Genomic DNA, 16,046 nt, shown 5'->3' with positions numbered 1-16,046 from the left:
TATTGACCACTAGACTTGTTCCATTAACAATAACAAAATATGGGGTGCCTGGGTGGCTCAGTCAGTTAAGCGTCGGACTTCTGCTCCCGTCATGGTTTCGCTGGTCATGGCTTGGGAGTTCCTGAGTTTGAGCCCCACGCTGGGCTCTGTACTGACAGCCTCAGAGCCTGGAGCCTGTTTCAGATTCTGTGTCTCCCTTTCTCTCTGCCTCTCTCTCTCTCATGTTCTGTCTCTCTCTCTCTCTCTCAAAAATAAACATTAAAAATAAATAGATAAATAACAAAAAATTATATAATATATAATAACTTACTGTTGAAAATGGAGCTGATATCTGTATCTGTTATGGGCAGCAGAGGGCGCCATTGCCCCAGAATCCTGCCTCTCAGTGGCCCACTGGCCTCAATTGTGCTGATGTGCGCAAGACTGACCTAGGAGCCTTGGGCTTTTTAGGGTGGAGAATCTTCACTGAGGCCATATCTGAAAAATGCCCACCCTTGAGACCCACCTCAGGGCCTTTGCACTTGCCATTGCATTTGTCTGCAATACTCTCCCTTTGTGGTATCCCTATGGCTGGCTCATATTTTATCAACTGCTCCTGACTCCCCAATCTTAATGAGGCTACCCTGCCCCCATCATTCTGTATCATGTCACCTGTAACTCACATTGTGCTTTTAAAACATCTGTGCAATGACATTGCCCAAGTTTTTATTCTCAGTGTAGTTCTGTCTCATTGAACTCCTCTCTCGTCTTCCCAGATGCCTCCTAGATATCTCCACTGGGTGTCTGTAGGCACCCAAACTTCAGATGTCTAAAGCAGAGCTCCCGATTGTCCCCCCAACCGTGCCTACCTCCTTCCATCTTCCTCTTCTCAGTAATAGCAGCTCAGTACCTCCAGGAACTCAGACCAGAAATTTAGGAGTGGTCCTTGACCTCTCACTGTCTTACTCGCGACATCTGATTTGTCAGCCAATTCTGGCTGCTCTGCTTTCAAAATCTATACAGGATCAACTGGTTTACACCCCCTCCATAGCTCTCACTCCGGCCCAGCCACTAGCATCACTTGCTTTGAATATTGCGGTAGACATCTTGCGCTGGTCTTACGGCTTTTGTTCTTTACTCCCCATACAAAAACCTGAAGATGTTTTAAAGAAAATGCGTTCAACATTTCACCCTTATGTATGATGTCTACAGTAAGTTTTTGGAAGATGCACCATACCAAGTAAAGAAATGTCCTTTCAGGAACGCCTGGGTGGCTCAGTCGGTTAAGCATCCAGCTTCGGCTCAGGTCACGATCCCATGGTTTGTGAGTTCGAGCCCCATGCCAAGCTCTGTGCTGACAGTTCAGGGCCTGGAGCCTGCTTGGGATTCTGTCTCCCTCTCTCTTTCTCTACCCCTCCCCCATTCATGCTGTGTGTGTGTGTGTGTGTCTCTCTCTCTCTCAAAAATAAACATTTTAAAAATGAAAAAAAAAGGTCTTTTCAATTCTTGGTTCACTAACAGATTTTTATCATAAATAAATGTTCATTGTATGCTTTTCCAGTATCTGAAATGACCATATTATTCGTCTCATTTAAAGTGCCCAGTGATGTAAATTTATTTTTTTATTTACTACTAAATTTAGTTCTATTCCTGAGATAAGCCCACCTTGGTCATGGTATCTTTTTTACATGTTATGGCATTTTACATTAATTTTAATGAGTATTTTATTTAAAATTCCTGCATCATAGCTCTGTTATAAAATATGTTGGTTTAGAGTTTTCCTTTCTTGTACTGTATCTGCCTGAGTTCGGTGTTCAAATATCTATGTGCTGGACGAAGTTGTGCAAGATTGGGATTATCTGTTTCTGGGATATTTTATTGACCTCACTTGTAACCCCATCTGGTTATGCTGTTTTCCGTGAAGAAATATTTGTAGCTACTGATTTAAAGGTTTGGGTTTTTTTTTTTTTTAAATATTTAAAGTAAACTCGGTGGGGTGCCTGGGCGGCTCAGTTGGTTAAGCAGCTGACTCTTGGCTTCAGCGCAGGTCATGATCTCACGATTGTGGGTGTAAGCCCGGCATTGGGCTCTGCGCTGACGGTGCGGAGCCCGCTTGAAATTCTCTCTTGCCTCTCCCCACCCCCACACAGATACTCTCTCTCTTTCTCTCTCCAAATGAATAAAATGGACTTTAAAAAAATAACCTCTATGCCCAACAGGGGGCTCCAACTCAGGACCCTGAGATCAAGAGTTGTAAGCTCTAATGACTGAGCCAGCCAAGCGCCCTGCCCAGGTTCTTGGAAGATAGTTTCACTGGGTATATAATTATAGGTTGACAATTATTTTCTCTTAGCCCGCTGAACATGCTCGGCTTGTAGCTTCCATTCTCACTGTTAAGAAGTCGGATCTTGGGCGGAGGCGGTAGCGGGAGTTTGGGAGCTCAGGGACACAGAGGCACAGGGAGCTGGACCAGCCAGGCCACCATGACCTGTACTTCTGCGTGAGTGTCCCCTGCAGCGGCAAGGACTGGGCTCTGGGTGCTGTACCAGCAGATCGTACCCAGCTTTGGCCCTTCTGGGAGGTACTCACGGAGCACCCGGTGGCTACCAAGCTGGGCAAGCATGGGGAAGAGGCTGCCGGGGGTGAGAGTGACAGACTCCTCCATGAGCGGGACGTAGCCTGGCTGCAGCAGGCAGACATGGTGGTGGCAGAGGTGACCAAGCCATCGTTGGGTGTAAGCTATGAGCTGGATCCAGCCGTGGTCTTCAGTAAGCGAATCCTGTGCGTATTCCGTCTGCAGTCAGGCTGAGTGCTTTCAGAGATGACCCGGGGAGCAGCATGCTGCAGGATGTTTCAGGTCTTGGACTATGAAGAGGGACAGGTGGAAGCCATAATGGATGGACACGTTTTTAAAAAAGATTTATTTAGGGGCGCCTGGGTGGCTCAGTCGGTTAAGCGTCTGACTTCGGCTCAGGTCATGATCTCACAGTGTGTGAGTTTGAGCCCCGCATCGTGCTCTGTGCTGACAGCTCGGAGCCTGGAGCCTGCTTAGATTCTGTGTCTCCCTCTCTCTCTGACCCTCCCCCCGTTCATGCTCTGTCTCTGTCTCAAAAATAAATAAAAATTTAAAAAAATAATAAAAATAAAAAAGATTTATTTATTTTGGGGAGAGTACAAGCGGGGGGAGGGGCAGAGAGAGGGAGACAGAGGATCCAAAGCGGGTTCTGCGCTCACAGGCTCACAGCACAGAGCCTGATGGACGTGGGGCTCGAACTCACAAACCTGGAGATCATGGCCTGAGCTGAGGTCAGACGCTCCACCGACTGAGCCCCCCAGGCGCCCCTGGATGGATACTTTGAAGCTGCCCCTCTCGAGCAGGTAGCTGCCTCCCCTCACCCAACCAATTGACTTAACCCTACCTTGTTATATTCTTCTAATCCCAGACACTTCTCTAGCACTCTGCCTACCTCTTAGCCCCAGTACCAAATTAAAATGTATGTTTAAAATTCTAAAACAACAACAACAACGAAAAAACACAAACAAAACCCACTAGGATCTCAATCAAAATACTCTTTCCTGTGACCTGTTTCTGTCTTTCTGGTTTCTTTGGGGATTTCTTTTTTTCTTTTTCTTTTTTCTTTATTTATTTTGAGAGAGAGAGCGCACAAGTGGGGAAGACGCAGAGAGCGAGGGAGAGAGAGAATCCCAAGCAGGTTCTGCACTGTCCGCACAGAGCCCACCTCGGGGCTCGAACTCACAAACCGTGAGATCGTAACCTGAGCTGAAGCCGGATGCTTAACTGACTGAAGCCACTCAGGCGCCCCTCAGTGTGGATTTCTTTTCATTTATCCCATTTGAGAGTCCATGACATTCTTGGCTCTGGTCATTGGAGTCTGCCCATAATTTTGGAAGTTCTGTTATCCTCTCTTGGAAGAGCTGCACTTGCCTCAAACAGCCTAACACAGGCAGCCGAGAGCAGGATAGGAAATGCTGGGGTGTTGCCCCTGGTGAGAAGAGATTCCCCCAGCTGGGGGCTAAGGGTGAGCAAACCCTATGTGCCCGGTTGCACCAGTATGGAGTGGAGTTGCCATCTCACTGAACTGGTAGAAGGCAGGGAGGTAGAAGATATCAAATACTGGAAACGCTCACTATTTAAGTGACTTTTCTCATAGATTTTCTTGAATAGTTGATTCCTCATTTACTGTATGCCTTTAGAACCCCTTCCAGAGACTTTAAATGGTTGTTATTTTAAGACTTTCCCCCAGTTTTCACTGGGGAGGGGATCTGGGAAGATCGTCCTACTAACACGCAGGAAAAAATTCCCTTTTAATAGTTCTGGATCTTTGCATTTCCCAAATATTAAATATATTTTTAATGTTTATTTATTCTTTTTTTTTTAAATTTTTTTTTCAACGTTTATTTATTTTGGGGACAGAGAGAGACAGAGCATGAACGGGGGAGGGTCAGAGAGAGAGGGAGACACAGAATCGGAAACTGGCTCCAGGCTCTGAGCCATCAGCCCAGAGCCCGACGCGGGGCTCGAACTCCCGGACCGCGAGATCGTGACCTGGCTGAAGTCGGACGCTTAACCGACTGCGCCACCCAGGCGCCCCAATGTTTATTTATTCTTGAGGGAGACAGAGTGTGAGCAGGGGGAGTGGCAGAGAGAGAGGGAGACACAGGATCCAAAGCAGGTCTCAGGCTCTGAGCTGTCAGCACAGAGCCTGACGTGGACTCAAACCCACAAACCGTAAGATCATGACCTGAGCTGGTTAGATGCTTAACCTACTGAGCCACCAGGCGCCCCTAAATATTAAGTACATTTGAAATATTACATACATCAAATCATTATTCTGTACACTTAAAACGAATACGGGGGCGCCCGGCTAGCTCAGTCAGAACGAGTGACTCTGGATCTCAGGGTCATGAGTTTGAGGCTCACATTGGCACAGAGTTTACTTAAAATAAATAAGTAAATAAATAAATAAATAAAACTAATACAATGTATGTGTCAATTATATCTCCATAAAATGGGGGGGGGGGGAATCTCTTGGCCAATGTGAAAAAAGCTTAAAATGGTAAATTTTCTATATTTTCCACAGTAAAAAATTTATATAAAAAAATGAAAACATGTACACACACACAAAAACACATTAAATGTAACAAAAATTTAGAAAACAGAGGCGTGTAATAAGCCTTACTTATGAATCAAACATATATATATAATATATATACATATATATATAATATATATTTTTTTACATTTATTTTGAAAAGCAAGAGAGTGGGAGAGTGCACGGTCAGAGGAGAGGGGCACAGGGAGAGAGAGACAATCTTATCAGGCCCCATGCTCAGTGTGGAGCCCGATGCAGGGCTTGATCCTACGACCCTGGGATCATGATCTGAGCTGAGATCAAGAGGTTCAACCCACTAAGCCACCAAGGTGCCCCATGATTCAATTTTAATTAAATAAGCTTATTTAAAGTTTTAAAATAGATAATAATGGGGCACCTGTTTGGCTTAGTTGGTAGAGCATGCGACTCTTGATCTTGGGGGTCATGGGTTCAAGACAGAGATTGGGTGTAGAGATTACTTTAAAAGAATAATTAATAACTAAATAAAATAGATAATATATAACCACATAGTTTAAAAAATATGGATAAAATGTATACTGGGAATTACTACGTTTCCCACTCCTGTCCCCTGTCAAAACAGTTCTTACCCCTTAATATTAAGTAACGTTTGGTATTTATTCATTCTTGTCTATACTCACATTTATCAGCATATATTAGCAGATATGTATTTTCTTACTGTTGCTGTCACATTTATTGATTCACTTAGATATACTAATGGAGGGTTTTTTCTTAATCTTCTAGAAGCTTTAATACTTCAACACTTTTTTTAAGTTTATTTATTTTGAGAGAGAGAGAGAGAAACTGTGCAAGCTGGGTAGGGGAAGAGACAGACAGAGAGAGAATCCCAAGCAAGCTCCACACTGTCAGTGCAGAGCCTGACACGGGGCTCGAACTTCAAACAGTGAGATCATGACCTGAGTTGAAATCAAGAGTCAGACGCTTAATCGACTGAGACAGGTGATGCCACTCTCTGAGTATCACTTTCTTCCTTTTTAAATTGGGACAGAGGGTCATTATGATGGGATACAGGGGCTGGCACACTGTTAAGTGCTCAAATACACACATGAATATACATGTAATAAACATGATGAAGTGTCCACTCTGTGTCAGACTCTGTTTTCACTGCTGGCCAACACAACAGTGAACTAGGAGACAAAAATCCATGCCCTGGATATGCAAACAAGAAAAATAAGTAAAAGATGTATCTCAGATGGTGATAAGTGCTAGGAAATAGAGAAGAGGAGGAAAGGGTTGGGAGGTGACTATTTTTTTTTTTATAAGTCATCTCTGTGCCTAATGTGGGGCTCAAACTCAAGATCCCAAGATCAAAAGTCATATGTTCTACTGACTTAACCAGCCAGGAGCTCCTGGGGAGGTGACTATTTTAAGTAGCCTGGTCAGGACCAGAATCACTGAGTGAGATGTGAGTTAATGCCTGAAGGAGAGGAGGGAGGAGCCATGAAAAGATCATGAGGGGCGCCTGCTGGCTCAGTTGGTGGAGAGTGCTCTTGATCTCGGGGTTGTGATTTCAAGTCCCACGTTGGGTGTAGAAATTACTTAAAATCTAAAAAAAAAAAAAAAAAAAAGAAGAAGAAAAATAAAAAAGAAGAAAAGAAAAAGTCTCAGAGCATTTCAGGCAGTGGGAACAGTGAGGGCAAAGGCCCTGAGGTGGGGGAATGTGTCTGGATTGTTTGCAGTGCAGCGGTGAGGTCAGTGTGGCTGGAGGGAGGGAGGTGAAGGTGAGAGGGTCACAGCTCCAGGTTCTGCAAGGCCTCTGTTTGCAATTAGCTTTCCTCTGAGGTAGATGGGAGGGTGGGGCTTTTTCGGCGGAGGGTGGAGTGAAGCAAGCTCTATTACCAAGAGGTAAACTGGGGTGTGGAGGTGGGCGCTGCTTAGATTTATTTACTTCTGCTTACGGGGTTTCAGCGCGGCTCAGCAAGGAAGACTGGGGGGCGCCAGAAGGCCGCCACTATTTGAGAGGCGCTGGGAGCGCGGCTTCAGAACGCTGGACAGCGCCACGCGCGTTGCCGGGAGACCAGGGAAGCTCCGGCGGGCGCTCGGGCGGAGCTTTGGGAAAGCGTCCTTTTTCCAGCCTCTAGCTGTGAGCGCCCGGCGGGAGACACCTCTGGGGCGTAGTCGTGGGCCGAGCCTGCAACAGCGTCCAATTGGAAGTTTGCGGTCTCCCTCACAAGGGCGCTGTGTCTTAGGGCGGTGACTGCAGACTGTATAATATTTTGTTCCAAACGGTGCTTACTGAATGGGCATAAGAGGGGCGAGCGGTGTGCACCCGGCGGACCTAAGGGCAAATAGACGGTTTGGTAAAGGACGTGTTCGCGGGGACCAGAGTGGGCCGGCTTCTGCGCCCCTTGCCCAGGTTCGAGAGACCTGGCTGGCGGGGGTTCTCAGCAGATCTAACTTCCCCTTTCCTGGGATCGCCACAGCTGCCCAGGGGAGCCTCCAAAAACGGGAATTAGGTAGTTGGCCTTAAGAAGCTGGTACTGAGGAGCGCCTCAGTGGCTCAAGTCGGTTAAGCGCCCTACTCTTGATCTCACCTCAGGTCTGGATCTCAGGCTAGTGGGTTCAAGCCCCAACTTTGGCTCCGCAGAAGGCGTGAAGGCTTCTTAAAATAAAAACACGCCCCCCAAAAACCTCAAACAGTGGTTACTGAAGCCTTGGGACCCTGAAGAGCGGGAGTCGTGATATTTTGGGGCACAGAGTGGGGAATGCAGAGCCTCTGGAAAGAGGAGTAAGGGGGGGGTTGAATACCTCTGTCGTTGAAATAGGCTACTTGGAGCCTAGTGTTGATGGTTGTCCTAGGAGGACAGAGTTTGTTTTCTCTGGTTTATCCAGCCAGGGATGAGGGCTATCTTTCCATGACATTCTCACTGCGACAGCCCGGTGCCAGGTAGGCTAAGCTTAGCTGCCAGCTTCTTGGGAAATGCTGGGAAGGGCATGGGTCCAGGACGTACGACCCCCAGGGAACGACTTCCATGGTGGCACCTTAGACTTTCCTGTTTGTCTCCCAGTAACGGTAACAGAGTAGGGACCCTCGACTTCCTGTGGCCCGAGGCAACGCAATGCCCCTCTCTGGGCCAGTCTGCTCTGTCTGGAACTTGCAGTCATCACCCCTTGCGGGTCTAGAGGGCTTTCCTCACCTAGTCCAATAGACTATCACCTAAACCGCCCTGAACCTCAGCCCCCGACGTCCCAAAATTCAATTAAGCCTCTTTGCTGGTTACCTGACCTCCATTCTCACCTCTCCCACACACCTGTTCTTTGCCCAACAAAGGACTGTTCTGAAGCATGACTGAGCCTGGGTTCTTCCCAGCTCAGAATCTTTCCATGCATGGTTCCCCACTGCCCTCAGAATAAAGGTCTGAATTCCACTGCAGCCTTGGCTTTCAAGGCCTTGTACTGGTTGCCCCCCGCTGACACCTCCATCTTGCAACCCCATACTTACCATCTTGCAACAAGAATGCTTCGCTCGCCTGACTTCATCTCTCTGAAGTCCCCTCTCACCACCCAGCTGAACTTCTGTGCACGGTGTTCCTCTGCATGGCATAAACTGTGCTCACCCGCCCTAACATACCTGGTTCCATTTAACTGTCCTGTATCAAAACACAGGTCTTTCCCGGCACTCCCTGCACCAGCTAGGACAGGGCCCTCTTGGTACCAGGAAGCCACAGGAGAGCAGGGTCCAGGTTCATATTCCCAGCACCTTGCAAAGGACTGATATCCAAGCAACTCTGCTATATTCTCAGCACCTATTACCGGACCCATACATAAGCAATACCCAATAAATACATGTGCAGTGAATGCAACAATGAACACATGAAGTTTCCATTTATTCTGGGATGGGTTAGAATGAGCATCCAGGCCAGGGCTTGCTGGTGGGTGGCCCAAGATTGTGTCCAGAAGTCTCAGGAGAGGCCTGCAAAGGGCACAGACAGTGTGGGGCGGGCTCACACCTGGAGACTGACTGACTGAGTCCTGAGGCTGAGCCCAGCTGGACCAGGCCAGTCCCTAGGGGTGGAACAGGCCATGCTGACCACTCAAGAATGGTCAGTGGTCAGAGGAACAGTGCATGTTTCCCTGCCAGAGTGGAGGCAGCTGGGTGTTGACTTCCAGGTGAGACTGGACCCCACTCCAGAGGGACAACCAGGACCCTAGTGATTCTGCTCAATGCAGAAAGGTGGAAATACTGGATGTGCCCCACTACTGCTTAGAGGGCCCCTTTGGTCCTAGGTCTCAACCACCCCACACCTCCCCGTGGGATCATCTGAAAATCCCTGCAAAGCTCTGCCCCTGTGACGTCACCTCAGCCCACCACACACAGCCAGCTGTTCCCTCAGTAGAGGTCTTTCTCCTTTCCTCCCTCCGAAAGCATCCTGAGCCCTCTGGGGTGGTGTCCAGTCCCAGGTCCCTGACACTCATGGCCTATCCACCAAATAACCCTATCCTGATCGACTTGCTAAGCTTGTGGGCCCACTGGCTCTTCCTGCTGATGCTCCTGGTGATCTCCACTGGTGAAAGACGCGTGTCACCATCCTCTCTGGCAGCACGCGGACCGAAGCATCTCTCTGTTGCCTACCGTGTCCCTGGCTGAGGAGGACCCAGAGAAGCATCTGAGAACCTCCTCCAGGCTGGCTTCCTGGGCTTGGAGGGCAGCAGGCTGGAAAGGATTCGATCAGCTTTGAATGGGTGACAGGCCAGCACCCAGGTCTTCTCCATGCTCATGGTGTCAGCCACACCTTCCTGAACCCAGCTCCCTGCGGTGGCAGTCCTGAGGGCGGAGATACTGTTCCTGGTCGGCTACACCACAGTGCCATTAGCACCAATGAAGTCCTCAAGCAGTTGGGATGCCAAGGCACGTGTGCTCATGAGCTGTCGCTTCAGGACAGGCACTGGCCATGCTGACCGTGGTGATCCTGGCTGTGGTCAACAAACTCCCAGGGCTGTTCTAGCAGCATGGGATGAAGTCTTCACCCGATGCTTCTGCAGGCTGTTGAATAATGTTCTCCCAAAAACATACATCCAACTCCTAAGTGCCAATACCTATGAATGTGAAGGATCTTGGGATGTGCTCACCCACGATTAGGGTGGACCTGAAATCCAATGATTGGTGTCCTTGTAAGAAGGAGATCTGAGACATAAGAGGCTCTCAGGGAGGTCATGTGAAGGTGGAGGCAGAGACTGGAGGAATGCAGTCACAAGCCAAGGAATGCCCAGAAGTCACCAGAAACTAGATGAAACAAGGAAAGATCCTGCTTCTCAGATACTGCTTTCTTCTTGGCAACGAAAGTCTCTCAGGTCAGTAACACTTGTCCTGGCTTTGGGAGCACTCAGGCCAGGCCCAGGGACTTGGACCAGCACCCCTCAGCGACCAGCAACCTGGAGATCTGCCGTTTTTCACAAAAACATGGCACCAAGTAACAGCTCCCTGAGGTCTCCACATCAAGGTGGCCTGGGAGTTTTCTCCAATGCCTTCGAGATTCTTGCCCTTGTGAAGGGTCTACATTCAGAAACTTCAACGTGGTGGTGGTCACTGCTTGGGAAACTGATGGCGAGGAAACCTGAGCTGAGAATACAGGCCCATAGCTTGAAGGCATCTGGAAGTGGGGCGGGGGGACGTTCTTCCCCGTGGGTTCCGGAGTGGTGCAGGCCCCACCCACAGCCTGGATCTTCTCATTTCAACACAGGGTCCCAATGATCTCCTTTTCCCAGCCCCTGGAGGTGTCCAGGAGAGATGGGTCATGGACATATCATATCCCATCGAAGTCTGGGTTGGGACCCATCCCTAAGGCCTGTCTCTCGTCTCTATTAGTGCACATGCACACACACATCCAGTGTACTGCAGGCCACCCTGGTGCTTGCACTGTGGACTGCCTCTTGGGTGGGCATCACACCATCCCTCCCTCTCCCCACGCTGGACCACTGGTATCTGGGTCCTCCTCTGCTCCAGCAGAAGGCCAAATTCTTCCCATATTTTTTTTCTTTTTAAGTGCAGAACACCTTTCTTCCACCTCTCCAAGGCGCATCTTCATCCTTTGAAGGCACACTGGATTTTCTGCCTCAGCTGAGGAGTTCTGAATCGAGAATGGTTTGCTCTTCTCCCCAAGGCCATGGTTCATCAAGCACAGGAGGCCAAGGACTGCCTGCAGTTCAGAATTCGAACGATGCCTGGTCTGAGGGATAGCAGAGAGATGGGAAGAGGAGAAGGGTCCCTGCAGACATGCAGCCCAGACTCACTGGAGAGGCTCTTCCCAGACAGAGTCGAAGCCTGGGCAAAGGCAAGGACAGTGCCGCCCCCGCCCACCCCCTGGGGCAGGGCCAGAGTGGGGAAAGGCTGCTCTCAGGGCAGGTTTCTCCACCTCCACGTGTCTGACACTTAAGCAGAGCGGTCAGTAGCATCCTTGGCCCCCGCCCACTAGGTGACAAACGTCCCCCAATGCAAAACTGCCTGATTGAGATGCACCACTCCAGGGAAACCTGTTAGAACAGGGCTGGGCGGATAGAAAGAACCCCGCCTGCACACTCGGAACCTCTGGGCGGGGGGGCAGCACCACGAGGCTGCAGCTGTTGGGGACACAAAACCACACCATCCAGACAGAGAAGGTTCCAGGCTGGGCTTCCCAGATCTTGGGGTGCTTTAGCCAGATTCAACTGGCCTTTTGCAAGTTGGGTTACACGTACCAAACCTATGTAGGTTCCACTCCACAGTGACATGAAACTGTACTTAAAGCTACGCCAGAATTCACGGGGCAAGAAAGCAAGCATGCTGACTTGTGGGAGCAAACCCCTAACAGGAGCGTAGGCCACTCTGCAGACCACCTGGAGCCCCCCGGGACACTGACAAAACAAGACCCCGTGTTACCGGGTTGCTGGCCCTGGCCAACCTTGGAGTGAAGGCACCGAGAGGCCTGGAACTGGACCCTTGGGTGACGAGGGGCTGTCCTGCCACCCCCGCCCCGCATTCCCATGCTGGGAACAGTGGGGGAACCTGCCCATCACACTGCTGGTGGGTCAGACACCCAGGCCTACGACGGGCGCAGAGTTTTCTTTTTCTTTTATTTGTCTACATTCAGCTTAATTCAGATGTACTGCCTGAATGATCCAGACATACAAAAAAAACCCCACTCTTTCCCACTGGTTTTTAAAATAAAATCTTCACTTATAAAACTGAAACACTAAAGCATTAAAATACAGAAAGCTTGTTTAACTCACTTCACAAAAGCATTAACAGATGATGTATCCCTTCTGGAGCTATTTAAAGACAAACTGAGTTAACGCTAACACCAATTGTAAATAGACAGAAGGATACTTAACTGTAAGAACTCAAACTCTACTCAGACAAAGTTGTAATGGCAACTAACAAACCATCGAAGACACGGAAGTCCCAAACACAGCTAAATAAGGGTCACAGGACGGGTCACGGGAGTGACCAGCTGCACCGCACAACACAGCAATGTGGACAGGTTGGGGCGAGGGGGCCTGGAGGGGCCAGCTGACATGTTAACTGTGATGCATAAAACTGAATCTTACGACGAGGGGGAAGTGCAGAAGGTACAAATCTTCACCCCTCGGGGGCTTTATCTATACTGGTAGTTCATGCTGTGGTCTGCGTTTCTGCCGTAGCCGCCCTGTGAGGACTGGTAGGAGCTGGGAGGGCCGCTGTAATTCTGGCCGGACCCGGGGGAGTTGTAGTTGGACTGTGACGAGTAGCCTCCTAGGGAAGAGAGGGGTGGGTTAGAGCCAAGGGGCGCGGGGCTTGCCCCGCAGTCAGAGCTCCGGACCATAGCCAACAAACACCCGAGCCGCATGTGCCCACGTGGTGTCCGCGGGTGAGGCCACGGGTGGGGGGGGGGGGGTGTAGCCACTGCCTTTCCTGCGCTGTCTGGTCTGGTCGTCACCACCACCCTGTGATGTGGACCCACGGACCCCGGTTTGTCAGGGGTGCGGGTGGGCCCGTATGGACAGCAGCAGTGGGAGCTGTATCTGGGGGCTGCCTGAACACAAGGCCGAGCCCAAAGCCCCTAGCCGGAGGGCACACGCCAGACTGGGCCTCAGCCCTGTCAGCGTTTTTCCACACAGGTGCCAGCGTCTTAAGAGCGGGGCAGCATCTGGATGTCTGCTTCTGAAAAGCCGAGAAGCTGGAGGTGTGCCCGCAGCCACGTGCTCACGTCTCCGTCTCCTTGTCCCCGTCCCCACCCCACATGGAAGCCAGATGGCACGTGCCGCTGCAGCCCTGCCTACGGTGCCCGCCTGCCCACGCCGGGCGTACGATACCCCTCACCGCCGGACCCCTCCCGAGCCGTGCTGTGCCACCTGCCGATCCAGGCCCACCTTGTTTGCCTTGGTATGAGGAGCCGCCCCCAGAACCTCCGCCGTAGCCCCCGTGTGACCCTGGGTTGTAGGACGACCCGCCTGAGCCGTAGCTGTTCCCGCCGCTCCGGCCTCCACTACCACTGTAGTCTGGGGGAGAGAAGACAGTGCAGTTAAGGGGCCTCGGTGAAGACACAGCTGGGGTGCTCTGGGATCCTTGTGGCCCCGGAAGGGGCAGGCCCCAGGCTGAGACCACGGGCCTTTGCGTATCCCCCTCGTCCTGGCTGCTTAAATCTGGCACATGTCAGTTCAACTGAGGAGTGCTAGGGGCTGGCCGGAGCACTGCAAGGTCCCCGTGCTCTGGGGCGGCCCGGTCACCAAGTTCTGAGGCCCTGTTCCACGCTGTCTTCCCACCCACTCCTCCAACCCAAGCTTCCCCCCCACCTCGGGAAGCACACAGCAGCTTCTCCTCCCACCCACCTGTCACCAGGCACCCAGTGCCCTCCGCCCACACACAGAACAGCTTCTTTAAAGTCCCTGCCCCACCCTGGGGGGGGGTGCCTGGGAGGCTCACTCAGTTAAGCGTCCCACTCTTGATTTCAACTCAGGTCATGATCTCATGGTTCATGAGATCAAGCCCCACGTGGAGCTCTACGCTAACAGTATGGAGCCTGCTTGGGATTCTCGCTCTGTACCTCTCCCGCTTGCGCACTCTCTCGCTCTCTCAAAATGCACATTTAAGGTCCCTGGCCTTCTCGCTGACCAACGTCCCTTCACAGGAAACAAGTGCACATCTACGCTTTCCTACTCCGCTGCCAGCACAGCTGCAGCCTGCTGGGTTTGTGCATGAGGTGGAGGGAAGAGGTGGAGGGAGAGGTGGAGGGAGAGGTGGAGTGGAGAAGTAGCTCACGCGCCCTCAGGGGCCTGATACAACACTGTCGCCTGAGCCCTGGAGGTCACTTCACGGCAGCCGGCCCAGACTCAGACTCCACCCTTGTGCCCCAGCCTCAACCCACAGGCCTCCTTGGCATAGGAGCCTCCGCTAGGCCTGCCTTCGGAGAAGGAGATGGATGGGAAGGGAAAGGCACGGATCTGGGCCAAGGGAACCCTGCCTCCAGGGTTTCCCTACAGCCCACCCGACAGCCAGCACCGCCCGGCTTCCTTCCAGTCCCTCGGCAAGAGGTCAGGGCAATGCTGAGCTTCCGCCACTCCACGGGATGCGCCGCTGGCCTGGACCCCGGCCAGGCCTCGGGGCCCTGGAAGCCAACTCACTGAATTTGCTCTCGTAGCTGTAGTCTGATCCGCCCCCGCCCCCGGGGGAGCTGTAGGAGTTTGAGTAGGAGGAGTAGTTGCCTTGTCCATGATTATAGCCCTTCTGCTTTCCCTGTGGGGGGCCGTAGTTGCTGTACTGGCCCTGGTTGTAGGACTGCTGCTGGCCTTGGTGGGACTGGTAGCCTGAGCCGTACGAGGGCTTCTGCTGGCCCCCGTGGGGCTGCTTCTTCCCAGCGTGTTTCGGGGGCACTGGTGAGTTGTAGTTGTCGCCTTGGTAGTAGGAGCCGTAGCCAGAGGAGCCACCACCGCCCCCGCCGCCGCCACCACCGGCATTCCCAGAATGCCCTCCGTTGCTGTAGAACTGACCTAAACAGGAAGGCAGCGGGTCAGGCATAGGATGGGGGAGCCGGGGGAGGGGAAAGACAGGGAAGGTCGTGGCTGTGGGTCCTGAAGGCTGACCCGCAAGCCCACTGCCCAGGCCAGGGCAGAGGAATGGAGGTGGGAGGGCGAGGAGCAGTGGCTCCGGTCCTTAAAGCAGCCTGGTTTGGACTGGTCCAGCCTTCAGCTCCACTCACCCATCAGCTGATGACAACAATGGATCTTTGCCAAGCAGCGGCAGGACAGCACGCCAACAGCAGCTTTTGCAGCGGATGTCAACATTACAATGAGATGAGATCCGAGCGCGAGATGACATTCACGACTGTTACCCAGATGTCCCCAACGGTGACAGGGAAAAAAGCAAAGCCCCAGAGAAGCAGCCGGCCACCCCCACCTCCCCCTCCCCCCCCCCCGCTGTGCTGGGAAGAGGCTCTGCAGTCACAGGCCTGGGTGACCCCCAGACATTTAATGAGGCCCCTAAACCTGGTTTCATTCCTGGAAGAACTAGTCTGACATGGTTGTTGGAGGAACAAACGGAGACTTGGCCAAATGACCTGGGGCGTCTCTCTGGTGTGGCTCGTGCAAACGTGGGGGAAAGGAGACTGGCTAAAAAGTCAGGATCAGAACATCCAGGCTGGGCCTCAAGCTACAGCCTCAGACGGCCCCCCCAGAGGGCCCCTCCTTGTTCCCAGCACAGCTGCCGGGGGCAGGCGGACCGAGCAGGATTGACAAGCGTGCAGGGAGGCCGCCACATTCTCAGACCCTGAAGCTGAGAATGTCACAGTAAGACTCTCCTTTGGTCACCAGGTGTAGATCCCACGAGACAGGTATGTCCATACCCCACCCCCACCAAACACTCAGGTGGGCCGATGGGGGATGGGTGGGCTAAAGTGCGGTGGGAGGAAGGGGAGGCCGGGGCGTGTGGGTGGCTCTCGAGCCCAGCAGGGCAATCCCCAACGC

The 16,046-nt window shown here is 51.8% G+C and overlaps 1 protein-coding gene across 3 annotated transcripts in view; it reads right to left on the bottom strand.

Annotated features, from left to right (window-relative positions):
* Positions 1 to 8,938: 8,938 nt before the first annotated feature.
* The window catches only part of ILF3 (interleukin enhancer binding factor 3), a 33,490-nt gene continuing 26,382 nt past the window's right edge, over positions 8,939 to 16,046 (bottom strand). For all 3 annotated transcript variants that reach the window (XM_043586525.1, XM_043586527.1, XM_043586526.1), the window contains exons 18-20: positions 14,709 to 15,074; positions 13,458 to 13,586; positions 8,939 to 12,840 (exon numbers count right to left, since the gene is read on the bottom strand). In XM_043586525.1, coding sequence (XP_043442460.1) covers positions 12,704 to 12,840; positions 13,458 to 13,586; positions 14,709 to 15,074 — 632 coding nt within the window. In that variant the 3' untranslated portion in view covers positions 8,939 to 12,703. The remainder of the gene's footprint in view (positions 12,841 to 13,457; positions 13,587 to 14,708; positions 15,075 to 16,046) is intronic.

Source organism: Prionailurus bengalensis, chromosome A2 (assembly GCF_016509475.1).
Source record: "Prionailurus bengalensis isolate Pbe53 chromosome A2, Fcat_Pben_1.1_paternal_pri, whole genome shotgun sequence".
NCBI lineage: Eukaryota > Metazoa > Chordata > Mammalia > Carnivora > Felidae > Prionailurus > Prionailurus bengalensis.
The sequence above is the reverse complement of the archived record's forward strand: the minus strand, read 5'-3'. Positions and strand labels throughout refer to the sequence as shown.